Genomic DNA, 22,387 nt, shown 5'->3' with positions numbered 1-22,387 from the left:
GTTTATTCCGTCATGGCCCGAGGAGGGGCTAAACCCACACATCTCCCCCAGTTTCTCATTTCTTGCCCCATCCATCCACCCCAAAACCCCCTGTGCCCAGGACGTGCTGCGGCTCCCACCCCTGGGCTCTGGCTGCTGCCCTTATTCCTCACTAATTATATTTGCCTTCGTTACCCAGCCCCTAAGGGGGGACTCAAATGGAGTAGCCGTGCTCGGCCCCTGGATGGAAACGAACACAAATTCGGAGGGCTGAAAGACACAGAAATGCATTCTACCGACAGCACGAGGAGACGGGGAAGAGAAAAGGGGGGAAGAAAGAAAAAAATGTTACGTGGACAGGGCGAAAAATATAAATAAAGAACGTAAGAGAAGAGCATGGCTTTGCAGCTAACTGGGGAAAACCATACAAATAATAATAATAAAAAAAATTATATATAGCCACCAAAAAGAGACAAAATGAAAGAGAGACAGAGAAGGAGAGCGAGAAAGAAAGAGAAAGTCAGAAAGAAAGAGAAAATAACATTAAATCAAGCTACGGTGCTTTTCAACAGGCTCATCTGCAGAAGTGAACGTGCAGAGGTGGACAAAATACCTACCTTTGCAATTGGCAGTGACAGGAATGCGATAATAAAAAAAGAAAACAATAATCTCCACATTTGGAGGGCAGAATGGGAAAAAGACAAGGACTCTTTAGTACGGCGATCCAGACCCCTCGGCTAATCCCGTTTGCTTTGCTTAGAATATTTGAAATTATTTTTTAAATTGGTCTCATTAGCTTTTTGGTTTGTTTTGTTTTGTTTTGTTTTGTTTTGTTTTAGCGGGGTGGCCGCAGGGGGTTTGCTGGCTGGTGTCTGTAACCCGGCTGCGTTTCAGTCTTTAAAAGTCGCTATATCACATGGCAAAGTCCCAGATAACATGCAGGGAAGGCGACGGATGGAGGTGGGACATGGCAAGGGTTGTTGGGTTGTGTTGGCCCAAAGAAAACTGGAGAGAAAGAGGGGCCGGAGGGTGCGTGTGGGTGAGGAGGAGGAGGAGAGACCCGGGAGGAAGGCTGGGGAAGGCAGCAGGGATGGATGGAGACGGGACTGGGTATTTAAAAGGGAAGGCAACACCATGCAGCACCCCAGGGCAGCCCTTCCTCCGGCGGCTCTGGGGGTGCTGGGGGGGCACGGCTGAGTCCAGAGTTTTGGGGGGGTCTGCAGGAGGCTGGAGGAGGGAAGGTACCAAGGATGCTCAGCACCCGTCCTGCCAGGATACAGGATGTGGATGCCCAGGTGTGGGATGGCCGCAGGGTGCTTTGCTCGGGGCGGGGGTGGATAACCCAGCACCCAACAGCCTCATCCTGCAACTGTGGAGGAAAACCAGCCCCGTGGCAGCAGGATCTGGCCACCAGTAGCCAATTCAAGGAGGCAAAGGGCAATTTGCTCCACGATATTGAAGCCAGCCCGCTACCTTTGAGGTGAAGAGCTGCTCGGTTCTCTTCCCTTTTAAATTCCTTGTTCAAAATATAGAAAATGAAATACAATGTTCAGCGGTCGTAAATATTTAGAAAACACATCTGCTTTTTTTTTTTTCTTCTCCACATTAACACACACAAAAGCAAAAAGTTCTAGAACAACATGACGACGACAAGGGTGGGAGAAAAATAAGAGAGATATATATCGTTTGCATTTCTGTACATCACAAGGGAAAAGAAAAGAAACCATGAGAAAGGAAACTAAAACAAGGGGGGGGAAAAAAGCACGTTTCATTGCCCTTCCCTCCCCCTCGTCCCTGCTTCTGCTGAGCAAGAAATGGAAGTGTATATTACCGTTTGGGTTTTTTTCAAATGGGAGGCTAAAGAAAAACACAGATGGGATTAAAAAGAAAAAAAAAATAAAAAATAGAAACCAGAGAGAAAGAAGAGAGAGAGAGAGAGAGAAAGAGAGAGAAAGTTGTCGGAGAGAAGTCCCGCTGGTGCCGGGGAGCCAAGGGAGCTCGGCGGCCTGGGCGATGCTGGGTGCTGGGGGTGGTGGGCAGGGGGAGAGCGGGTGAGCCGGGTGCCTGGGTGGGCACCCAAACCCCCTCCATGCCCCAGCTGAAACCACAGGAAAGAAGAAAGCAGAGAGGTGCCCCAAGAGGTGGGCAAGGTGCTGGGTGCTGCTGGGGGGTGCTGGGCTGGGGCTGGGGAGGCCGCAGGGGACATGAACATGGGGTGGGGGGCTCCTGGCCCCATTTTCCAGGGTCCCCCTGGCCCCACAGGTGTTGGGGTGTCAGCGTTGGGTGCTGCCAGCCTGGGAGCATCCCTGCAGAACCTCACCTATGGGAATAAAGTGTCCCGGGGTGAGCGGGGACCTGTGTGCCCCCCATTAGTGGGGTCCCCCAGCACGCTGCCTTTGTGCAGCCCTGCCTCCAGCCCCCCACTAGCCAAAGCAAGCTCCTCACCAGCCCAGCACTGATTAAACTGGGGCTGGCCCCCCAGATCCTGCCGGGTTAGGGCTTTGCCCCACTCAGTGCAGAAGCAGCCCCCACAGGCTTCATCAGGACCCCCGGGGAGCTGAAGCAGAGCTGGGGGGCACTTGGCTCCAAAGTCACCTGGCACGGGGAGCCTGAGTTCCTAAAATCTGAGCACCCAGCACCAAACCCCCTCCAAATCCTACCCTGGCCTAACGCCCATCCCCAGATCGGATGCGGGGGTCCTCAGTGCTGGTGCTGGCGCCTTGGCTCTGGGGAGTGGTGGGGCTAGTGGGGAAATAAGAATTTTCCAGCTTTACCCATTCCTTGGCTCTCTGGGCTCAATCCCCTCCCAGGGAGGTGCTGAGCCTGGTGGTGACCCTGGCAGGTGACACTGGCCTGCCAAGCCATCGTCCCTGGGGGGTGACATCCACAGAGTGATGCGTGGCTTTGGGGAAGGGGTTGGCTGCCCCGATACCTGCCCTGAGGTGATGGGCTGGCTCCTCCAGGGAGACTGCGCACCCAGCGGAAGGTCGATGGGTGCCGGGTGGGTACATCCTGCACCCCGCAGCTCCCCCGCGTGCCCTGGGCTGGGCGAGGGGGGAGCCGAGTGAGCAGGGAAGGAAGGGAGAGGAGAGCTGGGGTGGGGGGTCCTGCAGAGGGAGGAGGGGAGGGAAGAGAACGGTGATCCAAGAAAAGCCTACGTACATCCGAGGGCTCCGGCAGCGGGGCACCGTGGCTGTGGCGGCCGTTCTGGGCGCTGCCCTTGTGCCCGTTCTGGTGTGGCGAGGCCGAGCGGCGGGGCGAGGGGGAGGATGGGCTGCGGCTGGAGCGGGCGCTGCTGCCCTTGGGGCCGTCCTGCCGGCGCTTGGGGCTCAGCCTGCGGGGCACCGCACCGTCAGCCGCTGGCATCCCTCCTGCCCCGAGCCCAGCGCGCCATCGCCCTTCGCCTGGCTCCGGCAGAGCTGCCGGCTGCGTGCTGGGGCTGAGATGGTGGGGCAGGCTTTGCCAAAGCAAGAAACAAGGTGAAAATCGGTGTTTTGTGTTTTTTCGAGTTCAAAATTGAAACCCCCATCTGGGCACCGTGGTCCCAACACACACCCCCCTCAAGGTGCTGCAGCACCATCCCACTCCCCTCCATCACACCAAGGGTCCCCATCCCGGGGACACCTCTGCCATCTGCCTCCTTGCCCTCCATCCCGAAGGGTGCCCATCACAGGGACACCTCTGCCACCTGCCTCCCTGCCCTCCATCCCAAAGGGTGCCCATCCCAGGGACACCTCTGCCACCTGCCTCCCTGCCCTCCATCCCAAAGGGTGCCCATCCCAGGGACACCTCTGCCACCTGCCTCCCTGCCCTCCATCCCAAAGGGTCCCCATCACAGGGACACCTCTGCCACCTGCCTCCCTGCCCTCCATCACATGAGGGTCCCCATCACAGGGACCTCTCTGCCACCTGCCTCCCTGCCCTCTACCCCAGAAGCGATCCCGTCACAGAGGCTGGGGGGGCTGCTGGTGATGGGGCAGGGGTCCCGGGCTGCCCCTACCTGCTGGGGGATTTGGAGCCGCTGTCGTCAGAGGAGAGCGAGGCGCTGTGGGAGCTGCAGGAGCTGCGCCGGTGTGAGCGCCAAGCTGAGGACTCGCTGCGGGACCTGCTGAGAGGGAGGCCGGGGGGCCAAGGGGCAGGCTGAGCCGCTGTGGGGGGTACACAGGGGGACACAGCACCCCGCTCTCCCCACTGTCCCGGCCCCTCACCTCTTGCGCTCTTTGTTTTTCTCCTTCCGTTTGTTCTTGGGGCTTCGGGACCTGCGGGAAGAACCAAAAGCTGCAGAGACAGGAGTGGGGGCAGCACCCAGAGGGGCTTCCCTGGCCCCCCCAGAGCCACCGAGGCTGCGGGAGGAGTGATGGAGGGGACCTGCCCGGTCTGGAGTTGGGCTCCACCAAGCTTCAAGCTGCAGTGGGGATCCCAGCTGGCTTTGGGGGACTGAGGGGGCCACATGCTGGTTGGCAAGGCTGGCTAGGAGGGGGTGGTAGTGGCAAGGGGGAACCAGCTCTGCTCAGCATCCACAGGGCTCAGGCCCGTTGTCACCCCCCTGCTTGCTTTGCCCTGTGCCAGCCCACTCTGAGCCCCTCTGCCCACCCAGGCACCCTTTGCCTGTTTTTTAATTTTTCACCCTAAAATAACGGTGCCTGCAGAGGGCATCGGGGTTTGCCCTGACCACAGCTGCCCTGCATCACCTCTTCTCCCCCGGGGGACATACAGGGCCGTGTGGGACCCTGCAGTCACCCAGAGTGGCCCAGTGCCACCTCCAAGGGTGGGGGATGCTCAGCGGTGTCTGGATGTGGGGTGAGGGGGACACTCACCAGGCGAGGGACAGGTGGACAGACGGCGGGTGATGACAGCCCACGTTCACCCCACACCGCGCCCGATGGGTCCATCCCCATGGGCAAAGGGGATGGGGACAGCGGGAGGGCAGGGGAGGGGGAACCCCTGATGGGGGAAGCTGGCAGCCAGCGCTGGTGGCAGCAGGGTGGCTCCCAGCAGCCGTCACTCTCACCTGTGTCTTCTCTTCTTCCGTGACCCCGACTCAGACCTGAGGGATGAAGAGGAGGCAGAGATGAAGGAGACACACTGAGCCAGGCAGCATGGAGTGAAGGCTGGGTGGCCTCAGGGGATGGGGACAAGGACAGGGGGGTGGCCCTGTGGTGGGCTACTGGATGGGCCAGGTGATAGCTGCTGTGGGGTGATGGTCCCATGAAAAGCCATCAGTACTCATCCCTGTCCATGCCTTCATCCCGCCCCAGCCCAAGGGCCTGGGCAGCCACCGACCAGCCCTGCTTTCCCCAGCCAGCCCCGTCATCCCCAAGGTGACATAGTGTCCATCCTACCTGTCACGTCTGTGTTTCTTTCCAGTCTTCTTTTTCTTTTCCTTGCGGATGGGTGAAGAGCTGTCACAGCTGGGGGAGGGGGGGAAAATGGGTGCCCTTGAGGGAGGAGCAAGGGACTCCCCAGCCCTCATGGCCCAGAGGAGTCCCATCCCACTGCCCCCCGCTTGCCCTGGACCACCCACGGGATGCAGGAACATCACATGGAAGTTATTTCCTCAGGGTATTTGGGGTGGGGGATAGAGAAGGGCTTTTGGCAGGGCTCTGGCTGCTTTTAGTGCCGGAGCGCCTGAATCCCACTGTGTCCCATTGCCACCTTGTGGGCCCCGTAGCCTCCAGCAGGAGGCTGGCCCAGTTCCCACTGGGATTTCAGAGGGGAACAGTGGATGGTGGAGGCCAGCCCATGCCCAGTGGCCTTGCACACCCAGCAGGGACCCTGCAGCTCACCCAGCCCAGCGGGCACTCACCTGCGCTCCGAGCCAGGTTTCCTCTTTTTGCTGCCATGGGGAAGGCAGAGAAGAAAGGGACATTAGGGACAGCATCCTGCCCAGGTGGCCACCACTAACCAGGGAGGGACCAGCAGGTAAACAGAGCCAGACCCTTCAGGCAGTCAAATCCTGCCCGGTGCTGTGCCCTGTGGCAGCTGGCTCCTTCCCAGCATGGACCAGGCAAGGTGCCACCAGTGCATGCAGCTGGGTGGGCTCGCGGTGCGTCCCACAGTGCTGTGCCTGCGTGCACGTGCGTGTGCGTGTTGCACCATCGATGCATGAGGATGCATTGCACCTCCAACGTGGGGGGACTTGCTCCACCAGAGCCTGGGGAAGGGCTGTGCTGGCAGGAGAGATGCCCTCCAGGAGAGGGGACAGCACAGGGACAGCTGGGGACTCACCGGCTCCGGCGGTGACCCGATTTCTTTTTCTTTTTCTTCTTGGGTGGAGGAGAGGTGGAGCTGCTTGAGCGTCTTTTCAGCCTGCGGGAAAAAGCAGACAGTGTTGGGGGAAAAAGGGAGGGCCCCTTGGCCTCTGTGTCCCCCAACGGGGACCCCCTGCACACCCACTCCTCAAAATCCCACTGTGGGTCTGGCTGGACCTGTACTCGCGGTGGCTGCTGTCCTCACGGTAGCACTCAGCCGAGCAGTCACACTGCAGCAGGCAGCCCTCGCCATAGTCGGGGTACTCCACCGTGTACTCCTCCCCATCCATCCCGTGGTGGTTTTCTATCACGCTGCCAAAGGAGGAAGCACAGGATTAATTAGGGGCTCCCCACTCCCTATCTCCCACTGGACAGGCTGGGAGGAAACCCAGAGCAGCCCCAGTGCAGCTACAGGAGCTGGGGGACATCCCCTCTGCCACAACACCCCCAGGGGACCTTGGTCACATCCCTAGAGGTCCACATGCAGCAAAGAGCCATGGTGGTGGTGTTCTTGGGGTCTTCCTGGGGCTTTTGTCCCTGCAGGAATCCCTGCTGGGCTGGCACAGGGACACCGCGGGGCTCAGGCCACCATCCCCCTGCAGGGTCCAGCTTTGGCATCATTTGGAGCCCCTTTGGGCATTGCCCAAGTGCTGGAGCTGAGCAGGAGGCTGGGGTCAGTCCAGGTAGACGGCAGGGCCAGATTAGGGTGAGAGGAGCCAGCAGGAGGGTCAGGGGATTCGGGCGATTATCCGCCTGCTGGCGGGAGCTGCCCAGGATGATCCGGGCTTTGAGGCCAGCACCCCTGTGTGCCGCTGGCTTGGCACCCTAGCTTCAGGCAGGTGATGGGTGATGTGCCCCCTGGGTCAGGTGTGAGAGGGTGGGTGACCATCAGGCCTGGAGCCATCAGGGACTCCTCTCTCTCCTGAGTGACTTCGTCAGCATTAATTTTTTCCTGCTGCCATGGAAACCAGTGGGAGGTTGCCACTGACTACCGGGGCTGCAGGCAGGGCTTGACAGAGGTCTGGCAGCTGGACCAGGCAGGCAGGAGGGACCCAGGAGTTCCTGCCCAGGCTCTCCCTGCCACCCCCCACCTCCCCAGCCCTCCTCTGCCATCAGCCCCAGAAGCAGCATCAAATCCTGCTGGGAGTTTGCTCTTGGGGAATGTAGGACATCTTGCCCTGGAGGGATATGGCCATATAGGTGCTCTGGAGGGAACTGTAGCAGATGGGTCCACACCTGGAGGATGCCCAGCATCACACCAGCCCAGGCGCTTGCTTCCTAAGGGAAATTTGCCCTCAGAAACTGGATGTGGGCTCCTCCGCCCTTCCCAGCCCACAGCTGTGCAGCCGGGGATGCTGGTGGAGAAGCGCAGCCCCCATGGCACCAGTCCCTTGGCAGCCCAGCCAGCACCTCCGGCTGAATGAAGGGATGCTCCCAGCCTCAGATGGCAGATCCGAGAGTAGCACGTGTTGGCGTTCCTGGCCACAGGCAGGCTCTGGGCTGTTTAACCCAATTAAAAAAGGTTTGGACCAAAACTACAAGCGAGGCAGCCTCCTCCTGATCATGGACAATCGCTCAAGCGGGTCTCGGACTCCCTTCTGCACCGCAGCCATGGTTTTCTGGGTCCTCTCCAAGTGATTCCCGCTTTGGCCATGCCCCAAGGGCAGGAACGGCCTTTCAACCACCCACCCGAGCGTGGGAAGGGGAGTAAAGAGGAAAAGAGAGGAGAGAGAGGGGATAATTCCCTGTTGGACTGTCTGCTCCGTGAGCGGGCAGTGCTCCATGCCAGAGCCTGCTGCCAGCATCTCACCCATTAGCTGTGCTCAGTGGCTCAAGACGGGCTTGTGCTGCCCCAATTATCCCTCCCTGCCCGGCACACTCTCACGTTTGTTTTCAGTCCCACCAGCCTGTCCATCAAGCAGTTACTCCTTGGGGAGCGGGCTGTATCGCCAGGCTGTGCACACATAGAGACAGGAGCTGGAGGAGCGCAGAGAGCAAGCCAGGGACTCAGGTGGTCACGGCTCTGCTCAGTGCCTCAGTTTCCCCTGGGGAGTATTGCAGATGATGCTGAGCTTTTCGCATTTGCTTTGAAATGAGACCAGCTGGTTCAGACTCATAGTCCCAGCAGCCAAAAACCCAGCTGTAAAAGTCCAGAGAGGTGCTGGAGCAGGACCGGCCCATGAGGTGCTTTGTTGAGTTCTCTCCCAGCCACTGCAAGGACTGGGGCTCTTTATTTGAAGTTTAACTCCCTTGTCCAGCCTCTTCAACCAGCATAGCCCTTTTGCACCCAGGACATCCTTTGGTAGTGACTTCAGCAGCTCAGGTCCCCACTGCCTGAAGAGCCACCTCCTTTGGACCTGGCTCATGCCAGCCTCCTCCAAGCGCCTCAGGCTCGGCTCTGCTCTCCTCCGAGCAATCCTTTGCTTTGAGACGGCTCCTTCCAGCTCAGCACTATTATTTATAGCCCCTGGGCTAATCTTTAATGATTACCCTTTGTTTCGCAAATGCAAGCCCTCAAAGGTGACAGCTAGGGCTGCCTGGACAACCTTAAGGCACCTTTGGCTTCCCTACGGGCTCGTTAAGGTGCCAGCCCTAACGAGCCTGCCCCCGAAAGATGCCCTGGAGATGACTCATGCCCCCATGGGCAAAGGCCACTTGTTAACAAGTCAGGTTTGATGCTCTATGACCTGCGCAGGTTGGTTTTCCCTATGGCTTGTTTTTTTCCTGCCTGGAGGAGGACCCTTTGTGCTGCCCCAGGGCCATGCGCCCCATCCCAGGCTGTGCACAGCCGAGTGTCCCTCCTGGAGCGGTGTCCCTCCCTGCCTGGGTGCTGGCAGAGCAATGGGAGGAAGGCTCTCCCCTCCCCGCCACGGCTTCCCTGCCTCCCCCCTTGCCCTGATTTCCTGACCCTAATGAAGCATTAATATTCAGTGAACCTGCAGCATCTATTCCTGTCCCAAGTGACCTGGTTTCCAGGCTGATGGATGGTGCGCGCCGGGCCAGCCACGCTGCCTGGGCCATTAAGTATTGCACAGATAAATCATCATCGAGCCAGGATGGATCCTCACGAGGCTGGGGACAGTCCTGTGCAGGGCAGGAGGAGCAAGCACCACATTCCCAGCAGGAGCTAGGCTGCTTTGGATACCTAACCTGAGCCGCAAGCTCCCTGGGGCATAAGTAGCCCCCAGGGACCAGGCATCATAAGGAGTGATTAGGAGGCAGAGGCACAGGGCAGGAAATCCTTGGAGAAGCTCCATCCATGGGGCTCCTTGAGGTCACAGCAGCCTCACGGAGACACAGGCTCTGGTCTACCCAGACGAGAAGCAGGCTCAAGTCCTGCCTATCCAGCCTGCACTCCTTGCAACAGAAATTATTATTACTGTTATTAATAATTATTATTGCTAACACTAATATTTCTAGGGTTACAGAACAGCAACCAGCCTGCTGAACCATCACCAGCCTAGCTGAGTTGCCCCAGCTTCACACCTGGAGGCAGGCAGACTATCCTGTTATGGAATTAAGAGCAAGGACTGGAAACCAGTGCCCTTGCCTGGCTGGAGGCAGAGGCTGAGATTTCAGCCCTGGGGAGAGCAGAGAAGTGACCCAAAGAGGCAGGAGCAGGCAGCGGTGAGGCACAGCAAACCTGCAGCTTGGTCTCTGCCACTGCCTGGTGGGCTGAGCCAAGCATCAAGACCTTCTGCACTTTGGTTTCATCATCTGGGACAGCAGTATTGCAGTGCTGGCCTCTCTGTACAGCACCCTGAGGTCTCCAAAAGAACCAGTGCAGGAGAAACTCTAACCTCTCCAGAGGTAGGATACTGCCTCAGAGAGGCAATCCCTGCCTCCAGCCAACTGACCATCCATCCATCCATCCATCCATCCATCCATCCATCCATCCATCCATCCATCCATTCATTCAACCACCCACCCATCCATCCATCCATCCAACCCTATATACCCTCTCTATATCCATCCATCTATCCAACCATCCATCCAACCCTATATACCCTCTCTATATCCATCCATCTATCCAACCATCCATCTATCCCTATATCCATCCATCCATCCATCCATCCATCCCTATATCATCCATCCATCCATCCAACCATCCATCCATCCCTATATCCATCCATCCATCCAAAACCAACCCTATATATCCTCTATATCCATCTATCCAACCCTATATACCCTCTCTATATCCATCCATCTACCCAACCATCCCTATAGATACCCTCTCCCTATCAATCCATCCACCCACCCACTGATACTTGAAGGCAATCTGGGATGTGCCTCTCTGGGATGAGAGGTGAGCAGGACACAGACAGGCCAACTCGGAGATGCCTCACTTACATTTGGCGCCCATGCTGATCCTCCCTGGTGAGCACACCTTCCTTCTCCATCAGCATTTGCCGAAAGGTCCCCACTTTCTGCCGGATCTCCTCTTCGGAGTACCTGGATGGGCAAAGATGCAGTCAGAGCTGCTGTGGCCGGAGCATGGGCTCCCCAGGGACCTGCTGAGGACCCCATAACTTCTGGAGTGACATGTGGCCCAAGGGCCTGGTCAGAAGGAGAAGTGGCATGGTGACAGTCACCAGGGCTTGAAGGAGAGCTTGGTCCCCTACCACCACCCTCCATGTCCTCCTCTCTCCTGCCTGCCCCTCCCAGCAGTGCTTGGCAGAGGAAGGGATATCAGGGAAGGGGTAAAAGAAGAGGATGACCATGAGGTTGCCATTCCCTGCCATTGCCCCGGGTTTTGGCACTGCCAAACGCCCCCAGCAGTGCCAGCATCATAGCTGGTGACGCTGGGGTTTGAGCCTGGCACCTCCGTCCCACGGTGAGCCTCCCTCCCTCATCCCCATGCTGTGCCAGGGCCCCGGCAGCCAAGCCAGCTCTGCGCTAATGCCAAACGCTGACTCAGGCCACTGCAGGGTTATTAACGAGAGACACTAATCACTTTGTCCCTGGCATCTGAGAACAGCCGCAGCAAACCACAGCGCTCCAGCAGTCCCTGAGGTGTCCCCGAGGAGGGACAGGTGACAGCCCTGGGCAGGCAGTTTTGTGCCGCATCCCTCAGCTGCACAAGAGCACCCGAGCATCCCCCTCGACCAAAACATCCAAATGAAGGGATGTGGTGGAGGGACCTGCAGTGCTCTCAGCATTGTCCCTGGGGACAGGGCAAAGGGACAGGGACCCCATGTCACCACCATGCTGCCACCCTGAGAGGGAAGAGGTCAGGTGTGTCCCCCTGTCCTCACCCACATTGTCTATAGAGCCTGCTTGCATCCCATCCTCGCTGTCACACCCCATCAGCATCACCACTAAGGAGCCCAGAAAACTGGGTGTCACAGCCTGGCCAAGCCCTGCGGTCCCCAAGGCTGGCACCTCGCAGAGCCTGTGCTGGGGACAGTGATACCACTCGGAGTGGGTGCCCCTGGGTGCAGAGGGGCACGTGGCAGCACCCACCCCCACCCACTGTGGTGCCGATGAAGGGGAACAGGAAGGAGAGGGGAATTAATATTAACAAGCTCATTTGCCCTGAAAGGCTCTCATTAATTCCCCAGCTGGCCAGGACTCCCGCAGGAGGACACAGGAAGGCAACCCAGCTGCTTCGCCTCGCCTTGCACCCTGCCTGGGTGCAGGGGGCCCCAACACCAGGGCCAAACCCACCCCCCGATGCTGCTTTGCTCGGTACCCTCGGTGGCGGTGCACCCAGCACAAGGATGGAGCTGCCAGCCCCGGCCATCCACGGCCAGCCGCCAGCCGGCAGCAGCAGGAAGATGTCCGCCCGAGAAGATGAGCATTTGCTGCAGCATATTATGAACGCGGCTGATGTTCTCAGAGAGGGGACATGAGGCCAAACAAGAGGTGACAGATGGGCCACCGCGGCTGGGCTGTTAGCAAATCTGCAGGGGGCAAGGCCAGGCCGAGGAACCCCCCCGCCCTGCATCCAGGGATCCTGTGATGGAGGCAGGAGCACCTCACCAGGCCCTTTCCCTCCTCCACCCGTCGGCGCTGCTTATAACCCCATTGGAGGGATTTGGGGTTTTGCACTTAACACATAGAATGGATTTGAGAAAGACAGAAAAATTGCTGACACTTCTTTTCCAGACAAGAAATCCAGCCTGCAGGCTGGGAATAACGGCGCAGGCAGCCCAGAGCAAGCAGCAGCCAGATCCAGCGCAGGCAGGAGGAGCCATCCGCGTTTCAGGAAACAAGGGAGAGCTTAAATCCCCACAAAACCTCTTCTGCTGTCACACCTGCTCATCCTGGGGGCCCTGCCCTTGCCAATATCTCGCCCGAGGCCATGGCCAGGCTGCGGTCCCCGGCCCAGGCAGAAACCTCAGGGGTGCAAAGCGGTTCCCATATAACCCCCCCGGAGAGCCCCTGCGAGGAGGGAAACAGCAGGCGGAGGATTAACCAGGTTGACCAAGATTATTACTGTAATTATATTATCATTTCAGTGTATCACCGTCATCATCGTTATTAATAGCCTTAATAATAGCAGAGGCAATTACAGCAATAACAACAATACCGGTTGCAATATTGCTATTACCCATCGCAATAATGATACTACTAGTAGTAAGATCCCTAGTAGGGCGCGGGAACCCGACAGGAGTCTCTGGGCTCCCCAAAGCACCAGGTCAGCCTTATTTATTTCCATAACGACAAATTAGGCACAATCATTATTCCAGTCTGTGTGAGACAATTTAATTCTAGGTCACGCTTGCACTCTTAATGAAAGCCTTGGCGAAGCCTTCCCTCAATCCATTTTCCTTCTCCCCAGCTGATACCAGTCCCCGTCTACCCATGTGTGCTGAAGAATTTGCTCCATCCATCAGGTTTTAGTGAGCTGTCAGTGGGATCAGGCTGTTCCACGGCTGCCGGAGCTATGGGGTAGCTGGCAAGATGACCATGGATCTGGTGGGAATGGGGGTCTCCTTGCTGGCCCCCCAGCCCCTCCTGCCCACCCGGGCAGGGATGCTCTCCAGTCCCTCAGGTTTTTCCCCAGCCCTTTGCTTCCCAAGGGGAGAGCAGAGGCTGGGGAGCAGCTCACGGTGCCCAGCCAGGGTCACAGGATGGAGGGGCTCCTTCCACTCCAAAACCAGGGGGAGAGAAGGAAGGCAGGACAAACTGAAGCACCAGAACAGCCTCACCTGGGACTAAACCCCAGCTGTCCTTCATCTCCCGGGCATGCGGGGCACGGGCTGGGTGGCATTGATGGCTTGCATGACCATGAGCAACTCATTCCTCCTTCCTGTCTCGGCTTTCCCAGCACTATGAGCTGGGAGCCCAGCTTTCCAACCGGAGGGGCCAGGGCAAGCCTCCAACATGTGTGTGGATGCAGTCCTCTGTCTGTGTTTCTTGGAGGCATTTAGCTTTGCAAACCAACCCACCAGTCTACCCCAAAGCTGTCTGATTCATCCTAAAGTGGATTTACTTCCAACTGGGGACGTTTGCCACATCAAGGTGTTTTTTTAGAGAGGAAAAAGGGGGAGAACAAGGTGCAAACCGGTCAAAAGGATCCCAAGCCATGGGGTCCATCTCCATCCCAGCCCTGATGCCCCACTACTCACCCCTGCTCCTCCATCATCTCCTGCAGCTCCATGCACTTCAACTCCACCCGCCGCTTGCGCTCGTGGTCCAGGATTTCCCGGTGAGCCTTCTTCACCAAGCTGGGCTCCACCAGACGCACCTCCTCCTCGCCCTTGTGCCACGTACCCGAGGCGCTGGGCTGTGAGAAGCCATTGGAGGCTTCCTGAGGGGAAGGCACATCGGCCCCGTTGTTGTAGAGAGCCATGCTGGCATGGGCAGCCTCGCTGCTAGCAGCACCTGGGAGGGAGAGGAAGACTTGGGGGTCAGTCCCTGCCCTGGTTTCACTCTCACCGTGCGATGGTCACGGGAACCTGCCAGGACCTGCCGGGAAAATTTGTCTCAAGAGAGATGCAGGCACAGCAGGTTGATGGGGACGGTGACTGAGAGATCTGGGTCTTCTGCCAGCACCCTTCCTGCCCCTTGCCTCAGTTTCTCCATCTGCAAAGCGAGGCTGGGGCTCTTCCCCATCACCAGGCCATGAGGGCTGGCTCATGGGAGAGAGAGGAGGATGTTCTGCACCAGCCTCTTACCAGGGAAAGCCTGGCAAAGCCTGCATCTGTGTCACCTGGAGCCATACGGTAGCAGTGGGACAGGTGGCCAGGCATCCCTCTGAACCCCACGGGCCCCGCTGCCAGCTGCTTCTTGTTTGGAACAGGGAAGGGCATCCATCCTCACACCCTCTGGGGACAGTCCCAGGCACTGTCCCCATCCAGCAAGGGGATGCCCTAAAGACCTCAGGTATCCCCCTTGCATCCCCCAGCTGCACTGGCCAGCGAGGATGCAGCCATGGGACATCCTGATGTCTGGCACAGTCCGGCAATGGCCTGGTGCTGGCCAGGAGAGGAGGTGAGGCTCCCCACCAGCTGCTGCCTGCCTGCCTTCTCCCTGCTCTTTCACCTTCACGTGTCCCTGCCTCCTTCTTCCGCCACCACAGTCAACGTGTCCTCACTTGGCTCCAAAAATAACCCCTTGGAAGAGGACAACTGCTCCCGAGCAGCACTGCTGCACTGAGGCTCTGGCTGATGCTCCCTGAGCCTGGGGGAGGAGATGCTCCCAAATCTCCTGAATCAACCCGACAGACACAACCCTGTCTCAGCAACCTCGGGCCATCGGCACATGGCTGAGCACCCATTCCTCAGTCTCGCTGTCCTGCGATGCCCCAGCTCCCCCACCCAAAGCACCGGCCCTCTTCCCAGCATGGGATGCTCCCACTGGAGATCCTCTGCCTCCATTACCAGCAGCAGCCAGGCTGCAGAGGCACCGCCTGGACTTTACTGGGGGCTGTTCCCACAAACGCTTCTCCTGGAAGGTCCTGCACAAAGAGAAATGGTCGAGGACAAAGGCAGAGCACCCTCCCTCACTCTCCAAGCTGGCTTTGGGCTCGGAGACACAGCTTTTGACAGCAGCTACTTCTCTGGGGTGTTTCTACCTGCTGCAGAGGCTCTTCAGAGAACATCATTGCCTACGTGGGAAGCAGCCAGCCCTTGCCTGTGATGCCCGTGGTGTCTGACACATGCCGTCCAAGGAGGATGGGGCCAAACACTGTCCTGGGAAAGGAGGGATCCCTCAGCCCAGCATGGGTGTGAAGGCAGGATAGACAGATCACGGACTGATCCACACTGTTCTGAGCCCAGGGAGGGCTTGCTGTTCCCGCTGTGCTGTTCCAGTGGGATGCCAGGTTGTTCGGAGCTTTCCATGGCCATGCCAGGTGGGACAGAGCCAGGGTGGGAACACAGATTGCCCCTGAGAAGCTTCAAGGACATTTCTCTGCTGTCTGAGGAGAGGAAAAGCCTCAGAGCTCTCCCCAGGGTGGTGGGGGTCCCAGCCCAGCAGGAAGGCATCTCCCACCCTGCGGCATCCCCAGAGGACATCCCCGGCTTTCCCGCTGCCACTGGCTGCCCCACGCACTCATTTATCTCCTGACAAGCCTGCCCGGGGAGGATGGCAGCTGACTGCTTAATTACAAAGCTTTTTTTTCCCCCTCCATTTTTCCCCATTATTACCACACAGAGAGGAGCCAGCAGCCTTTATTGCCGCAGAGGCGTGGAGGAGCAGGCAGCAGGAGATGCTGCCAGAGAAGCTGGAGCCGGACAGGGCTCTGCACCCTCTGGATGCTTGGCCCTGTCAGAGAAACTGGAGTGTCCCTTCATCCCCTCTTGCCTGCAGCAGGCAGGGCAGCACCCACATTTCAAGCCCCATGACACCCCACAGCAAGGATCTACCCCCCCCAGCTCTCCCTGCCCAGGAGGGACCCCTGACCCCAGCCCCCTCCATGTCCCAGGGTGGCCCCAGGCCAGAGATGGGAGAGCTGCTGCAGAAAAACCTGGCCTGGGGGCTCCTCTTCCTCTTTCTCCCATCAAGGCGTGAAGCCAAAAACCGGGAAGGAAATTTGGGAATGGGGGAAGCTCCTTGCTGGGAAACCTTCCCCCACTGAGGCACTCAAGGAAAGAGAGGGGGAAGGAGAGGATGCTTTCCACAGCAGCCTCTGCTTTTTTTTCCCCAGCGGGAATTAATTTTATCCTGAGCCTGGCAGTGGGTGAATTCATTGCTGTGAAACCTTGAAAGCGTGTGGGATATACAGCCGGGCAGGTAGATGAAGGAGCATGTGAGATAAACCAGCAGCTGGATGGGTACCTGCGGGAAAGGGCTGCACAGTGGGGGAGGCATGCAGATCCCACCAGGAAACTTTCCCCATCTCCGTAAAAAGAATGCAGCTAGAGATATGATAAGGGGAAATTTTATCATTCTACAATTCTGTATCACTCCTGCACCAGGGGCCAGGTGGAGCCAGCCTGGGGATGGACACTGCGCTGCATCCCGGTGTCCCCTCAGCCGTGAGCCATAGCTACCCTGAGAGGTGACACCAGCCACCCTGCCTCAGCCACAGCACCGGCAGGAAAACAAAGGAAGAGAAAAACCACTCGCAACCCCCCTCCAGCTGTCAATAGCAAAGCCAGGCCACAGGCAAAAGCCCTGGGTGGAAAACAGAGCCAGTCCTACACCTCTGGTGACAATGGGGACAAGTCACCAGGGCAGAAGAAGCCCACATCCCCCAGGCTGGGCCTGTGCCCTCCCTGTCCCCAAAGGAGACCCCCCATTGACACCCTGCACCCGCAGGGGACGACAGCTCAGGTACACAGGGTGGCCGTCACCACCACAACCTCCATCCATCGGCCACCACGTGGGGACCACCCGACTCCACCAGCTCACGCTGGCACCAAACCTGTCTGTGAAGGCAGCACAGCCCTGCCCAAGTGGCAGCGGCTTCCCGCCTGGCTCAGCGCTACCCCCGATAATAAAGACGATGGTTAAATATTTCATTATCTGCAGTAATTACCCACAAATCATCAAGCTCTGGCAGCCTGCTGCCCGGCCGCCTTGCCGAGAGGGAGAGGAGGCGTCATGGGGCAAGCGCTGCGCCGTGTCCCCACGGACTCTTAAAGGCTGCAGGGTGTGGCTGGGGACAGCCGCTGGCATCCGTCCCCACCACCCAAATCCCCTGAGTGCCACCCAGGAGGGCTCAACCCCCTGGCACCACAGGCTGGAGCTGCTGGGGAATCTCCAGAGCAAATCTCTCTCTTCCCATTTTGCTGAGCCATTCGCCCACGTTTCAGGGTCCCGATCTCTCCTCCGGCACTCCCCATGCCACCCTGGGACCTGGGGAGGTCAAAACAGCTTTTCATCTTGCAGGTGCTTTCTGCTGCCTGGATTAGAGCTTTTGGAAATGTTCAGAGCTCATCCTCATCCTTCATCCTCATCTTCATTCTCATCCCCATCCTCCATATCCATCCTTCATCTGTATACACACCCTCCTTCTCCAGCTTCCATACTCATCTCCATCCTCATCCCTGTCCTCCATCCTCCTCATCATCCTCCATCTCCATCCCACGCCTTACTCCAAGCACAGGGACCAGCCCAGCACACCGGTTCTCTCCCTCCCTTCCCAGCCACGCTGAGTGGCACCCATGGTGGGGAGGACCCAGCACCCGTGCTGCCAGCCCAGTGGAGGTGGGGACAGACAGACGGCCAGACACACTGCGCTGTGCCCCTGACACACAGCCAGCATGGGGGTGCCAGGACCATCCTGCCACGCTTTGGAGCTACCGGTTTCCAGCCGAGCTCTAAACTGAGCTCCCTCCCTGTGGGCTGGGACCCCTGGGCATCTGGTGGGGTGGCCCCAGGATGTGGCCATCCCTGTGTCCCAGCCCTGGGGGCTGTCCACCCTGGGCTTTGAAGGGAGACTCAGGGATTCAGGAGCTCCAGCCCGAAGCAAAAGAAGAAAACAAGGGAAATGAGCAAAAGAAAGTGTTATTTCACCAAACTGCTTTTGCCCTTTTATTTTCCAGCCCAGAAAAACAAATCCCTTCCCAGCTGATTCTGCCCAAATCCCCCCGCCCCCCCGGGTGCTGCTCTGCTCCCTGGCCATGCCCACGGCACCCCGGGCATGGGACTGTGCTGGAGGCAGCTGCCCGTCACTCCTGGCCTCTGCCGTTGCAGGGCCCTGCCGCGCTGTAATGCGGATGAAACCGCTTTCCCAGTGGGAGCGGGGATGGCAGCGAGGTGTTGGCAATGCCTGGATGCTCTCCCGGCATCTCCCCCTCGGCAGGGAAAGGCAGCAGCGGTGCCTGGGCATCCTCCCCCTCCCCGCTTCGGTGCTAATTAAAGCCGCCTCTGGCCGGTGCTCGATTAATTCTCGCCACATCCAGCTGCACCAGCCAGGGTGATGGCGAGCGCCCGTGTGCCAGGGATGCAGGCACGGGATGCAGGCAGCGAGCCTGGGACGGCGGCTACCTGGATCACTGGTGCACTGAGCGTGCCAGAGCTCAGTCCCAACATGCAGGGGACAACCCAGCCGAGGCGAGGACCCTCCAGCCCCATCAGAGAGGGTGACAGGAGCAGCCCCCATGGTTGCCCTGCCCTCTGTGGTCTCATCAGGGCACACCAGCACCTACCGAAGTCACCGCCTTGTGTCTGAAGCATTTACAGCCCCACGCTAGGCTGCTCCCTGGCCGTGCTGTGGGGACAGCTGGCAGAAGGGGGCTTCTTTTTGTCACTCACAAAATGCCAGAATATCACGGGAAGGCAGCCGGCCTCCTTTAAACACCTGGTCAGAATTACCAGGAGGAAAAGTCTGGGGTTGCTGCCATTAATTGGGCTGACCTTCTCCAGAGCTGCCTTCCGCTAGCCCCCGAGTGCCAAAAACCATGAGTCAGACCTCCCAGAATGAGAAAAAAGAAAGACAAATCTGGCTTTAAACGTAGCCGGTCTGGGGTTCGTTAGCTCTGCCTCCCAGCCCCAAGCCGGCAGAGATCCTGCCCGTCGGAAGGGATAGCAGGAGAGGGTTGGTTATAGCCATCCCAGCCCCTTCATCCTTATTTTCCCCAGCCAGAGCATCCTTTCCCTAACCAAAATTTGATGCCTCACAGACTTTAATGCAATTAATAAAGAATATATGGATGCTGGCTGGGGGGGGGGGGGGGGGGGGTCACGAGCTGGGCGAGGGCTTGCTGCTGCTTGTGCATACCTACGTCTGTGCATATATATATAATTTTTTTTTTTTAAATAGATGAGGAGGCTGGTGGAGAAGCTAAACAGTTGCTAAGCAACCGGGCTTCTTCCTGACTTGGGGATGTAGGGATGGGGGAACCAGGGGTGGGGACCAGTCCTCCCCACTGGACGGGCACCACACAAGGGTGTGGGCAGAGGAGACCCATCAGCTCCCCTGGGAGATGTTCCAGAGAAAAGGGCCTGATGGAGGGCAAGGAGCCAGGCTTTGCTCCTGTCCCCAAAACGCTGCAGCTGAAGCTCCCCCAGCCTGAACCCCTTGGGCTGCGGGGGCAGGCTCTGTGAGCCCTGCTCTCAGCATGGGCTGGGGGAGAGCTGGTGGAAAGGGGGTCACACCACGATGGGGACCAGCCCCAGGGGACCCTGGGACTCCCACAGTGATCCCATTCCTGAGCCAGGGATGAGGGACAAGAGGAGAAACACATCCAAATGACAGCAGCAAACCCCTCTGTGCTGAGCGGAGAGGCAGCAGGTCCAGGTGATGGGTATCCCCTATAGGACCCTGCAGCCCTGTGTCCCCCCAGCCACATTCTACTCAGCCCCCTGGGGCCACCACAGCCACCAGCAGCTGCTCACTGGTGGCCAAGAGACCAGCAGGCAGCCCCAGCAGGCAGGGCTCAGGTGCTCGCTGCCCTGCCAGACCTTCTACAACCAGGAGGTGCTTAAATAATGGGTAAGGACAGAGTGGGGGAATACCCAGCCCCCCTGGTATTGCACTGCTGGGGCCATTTGCTTTGCTGGGCAAGGAGTCAGGAAGCAGAGGTAGCCCCATGGCCCATCACCACTTCGGAGGATGGGGGGAATAACAACAATAAAAGCAATTATTGAGCTCCCAGAGGAGCAGGGGGATGACTGTCACAACGGGGTCACCTTTCCTGATGGGGACACAATCCCAGAAAATGACCCCCAGGGCTGAGCACTGTGGCATGGGGGGGTGGGGGGGTGGGTCATGGCCAGTGCAGGGGGATCGTCCAGCCGGGGATCCCCCCCACCCCCACCCCCCCGACTGGCTGGGTGGTTGTGTAACGGGAGGAGCTATTCCAGGGTTTGAGCACATTATATAAGCCACAGGCCACCTGGCCGGGGAAAACGGGAGCTGGGAGACAGTCGGGAAGAGGAGGAGGAAGGGATTTGGGGATCAGGGCCCCCCACAGCCAGCAGGCCCCCAGCAGCCAGCACTAAACCCATGGGGTGACGACCCACACCCCACAGACACCCCCTGCCTAGAGATGTGGGGTGGGCACACTCTGCCCCCCCTCCAGCAACACCCAGGACCCACGGTCACACATCCACCCACAGCCAGATCTGGCCCCCAGGGCAGGAGACCCTCTGCCTGGGGGGAAAGCACCATTTCCTTGGCACCGGGGACAAAACCAGCCAAGTGCCCTGCACCCCTCCGCCTGCCTGGCAAAACCCCCGCTCACCATCCCCAGCAGCAACCAAGGACCGAAAGCTCCCCTAAAAGCTAAAAGCTGCCCAGCTTCTGGCTCCAAAAGCCCCTGCCTCTCCCTGCACGTGTTGCCAGGATGAGTCCCTGGGGCAGGGGGAGCCAGGTGGGAGGCAGGGGGTGGCATCGCACAAGGCCATGCTGGCAGAGGGGGATGGAGCAAGGATGTTGTGTGTTGGGACATACGCGCTCCTGTCCCCAAAATCTCCCCCAGTGGGAGATTTTGTCCCCTGCCAGGACAAACCCACATGCCAGGGCAGGGAGAGCAGACAGGACACGAGCACCTGCACCCTGTGAGATGGTCCTCAGCCTTTACCACCAACCTGAGACACCCCCAAATGCCAGCAGCCCCCACACGAGCCCCTGCAGCAGCAGAAGCGCAGGCAAGCCAAGAAACATCCACAGGCTGAAATTTCGGCTCCGGAGAGAATGAATGAACGCACTTCCCCCGAAAGCCACCTGCTCCCCCCGAGCTGGGCCCGACCCCTCACCACCAGCCCCCCGCATGGCACAGCCTGGCCATCCCTGGGGCCAAACCTGGGAAGGAGAAGCAAAAACGCTCCCAAATGACGAGCCATTGAGCCGCCACTCAGCTCCCCGGCTGCCAAGCCTTGCCCCTCTCCTTCCCCCGCGCAACACCCGCAGGGTTTGAAATCTCACCAGCCAGACCCAGCGCTGCAGGGCCCCCTCCCCAGCACAGCCAGGGGGTCGGCACAGCAGAGAGAGGGGCTTCAGGGCTGTTATCCCGGCCTTGTCTCCCACTGGCACCCCACAACGTGCTGGAACCTCGGGGGGGCTCATCACCATCCCGTCCTTCCCAGCCCGCGGTGCAGACAAAATCCCGGTGCCGGGGGGTCAGCGCTGCCGCCGGCCCGCCAGGCCCCCCTGCAGCACGGGGACGGATATGGGGTGCCCCCCGCCAGGCCCCCCTGCACCGCGGAGCCCTTGGCACATCCACGTCCCTTTGGGGTCCCCCTGCGCCCCAGGGGGGCATCGCACCCCCAGGCTTCTCGCCCCATCCCGTACCCCCAAAAGCATCAAACCCCAGGGACCTCCCCCACCGCCCGCCTGCCCGCGGGGTCCCCAGCCGCCCCAGCACCCACGGAACGCTGCACCCCTTGCCCAGCCCTTCCGCCCGCGCCCCTCCGGGGACCCCAACACCCGGCCCCCCGAGAGGCAGCGCGACCCCCCCATCCCATCCCCACCGGCTCCTCAGCCCCCCCCCGCCCCTATCCCTCGGGGGTCCCCAGCCCCCCGCACCTCTCAGCCCCCCGCCCCGTGCCGGTGGGGTCCCGCTGCTCCCCCGCCCCGCTCTCCCCTCCCGCCCCGGGCCCTACCCGCCCCCCCCCCCCCGGCCCGGTGCCGGCCCGCCAGCCAGGCCCGGGCCCGGCCGCGCCGCGCCTCACCTCACCCCGCCGCCCCGCCGGGCCCGGCCCGGCCCGGAGCCGCCGCCGCCGCCTGCGCCGCCCCGCTGGGCCCGGCCCCGCTCGGCCCGGCCCGGCCCGGCCCGGCCCGGCCCCTCCCGGCTCCGGCTCCGGCTCCCGGCTCCCGG

At 59.6% G+C, this 22,387-nt stretch overlaps 1 protein-coding gene across 1 annotated transcript in view; it reads right to left on the bottom strand.

Annotated features, from left to right (window-relative positions):
• Positions 1-22,387, bottom strand: part of SRRM3 (serine/arginine repetitive matrix 3) — a 28,923-nt gene extending 6,536 nt beyond the window's left edge. The window contains 11 exon segments of the mRNA XM_056326704.1: positions 3,142-3,313; positions 3,980-4,084; positions 4,188-4,238; positions 4,991-5,026; positions 5,322-5,390; positions 5,786-5,815; positions 6,208-6,288; positions 6,408-6,542; positions 10,581-10,682; positions 13,805-14,060; positions 22,242-22,387. Of these exon segments, the coding sequence (XP_056182679.1) occupies positions 3,142-3,313; positions 3,980-4,084; positions 4,188-4,238; positions 4,991-5,026; positions 5,322-5,390; positions 5,786-5,815; positions 6,208-6,288; positions 6,408-6,542; positions 10,581-10,682; positions 13,805-14,028 (1,005 nt within the window). The 5' untranslated portion in view covers positions 14,029-14,060; positions 22,242-22,387.

Source organism: Falco biarmicus, chromosome 1, assembly GCF_023638135.1.
Source record: "Falco biarmicus isolate bFalBia1 chromosome 1, bFalBia1.pri, whole genome shotgun sequence".
Classification (NCBI taxonomy): Eukaryota; Metazoa; Chordata; class Aves; order Falconiformes; family Falconidae; genus Falco; species Falco biarmicus.
Note: the sequence above shows the minus strand (reverse complement) of the source record. Positions and strands in the feature narration are given on the sequence as shown.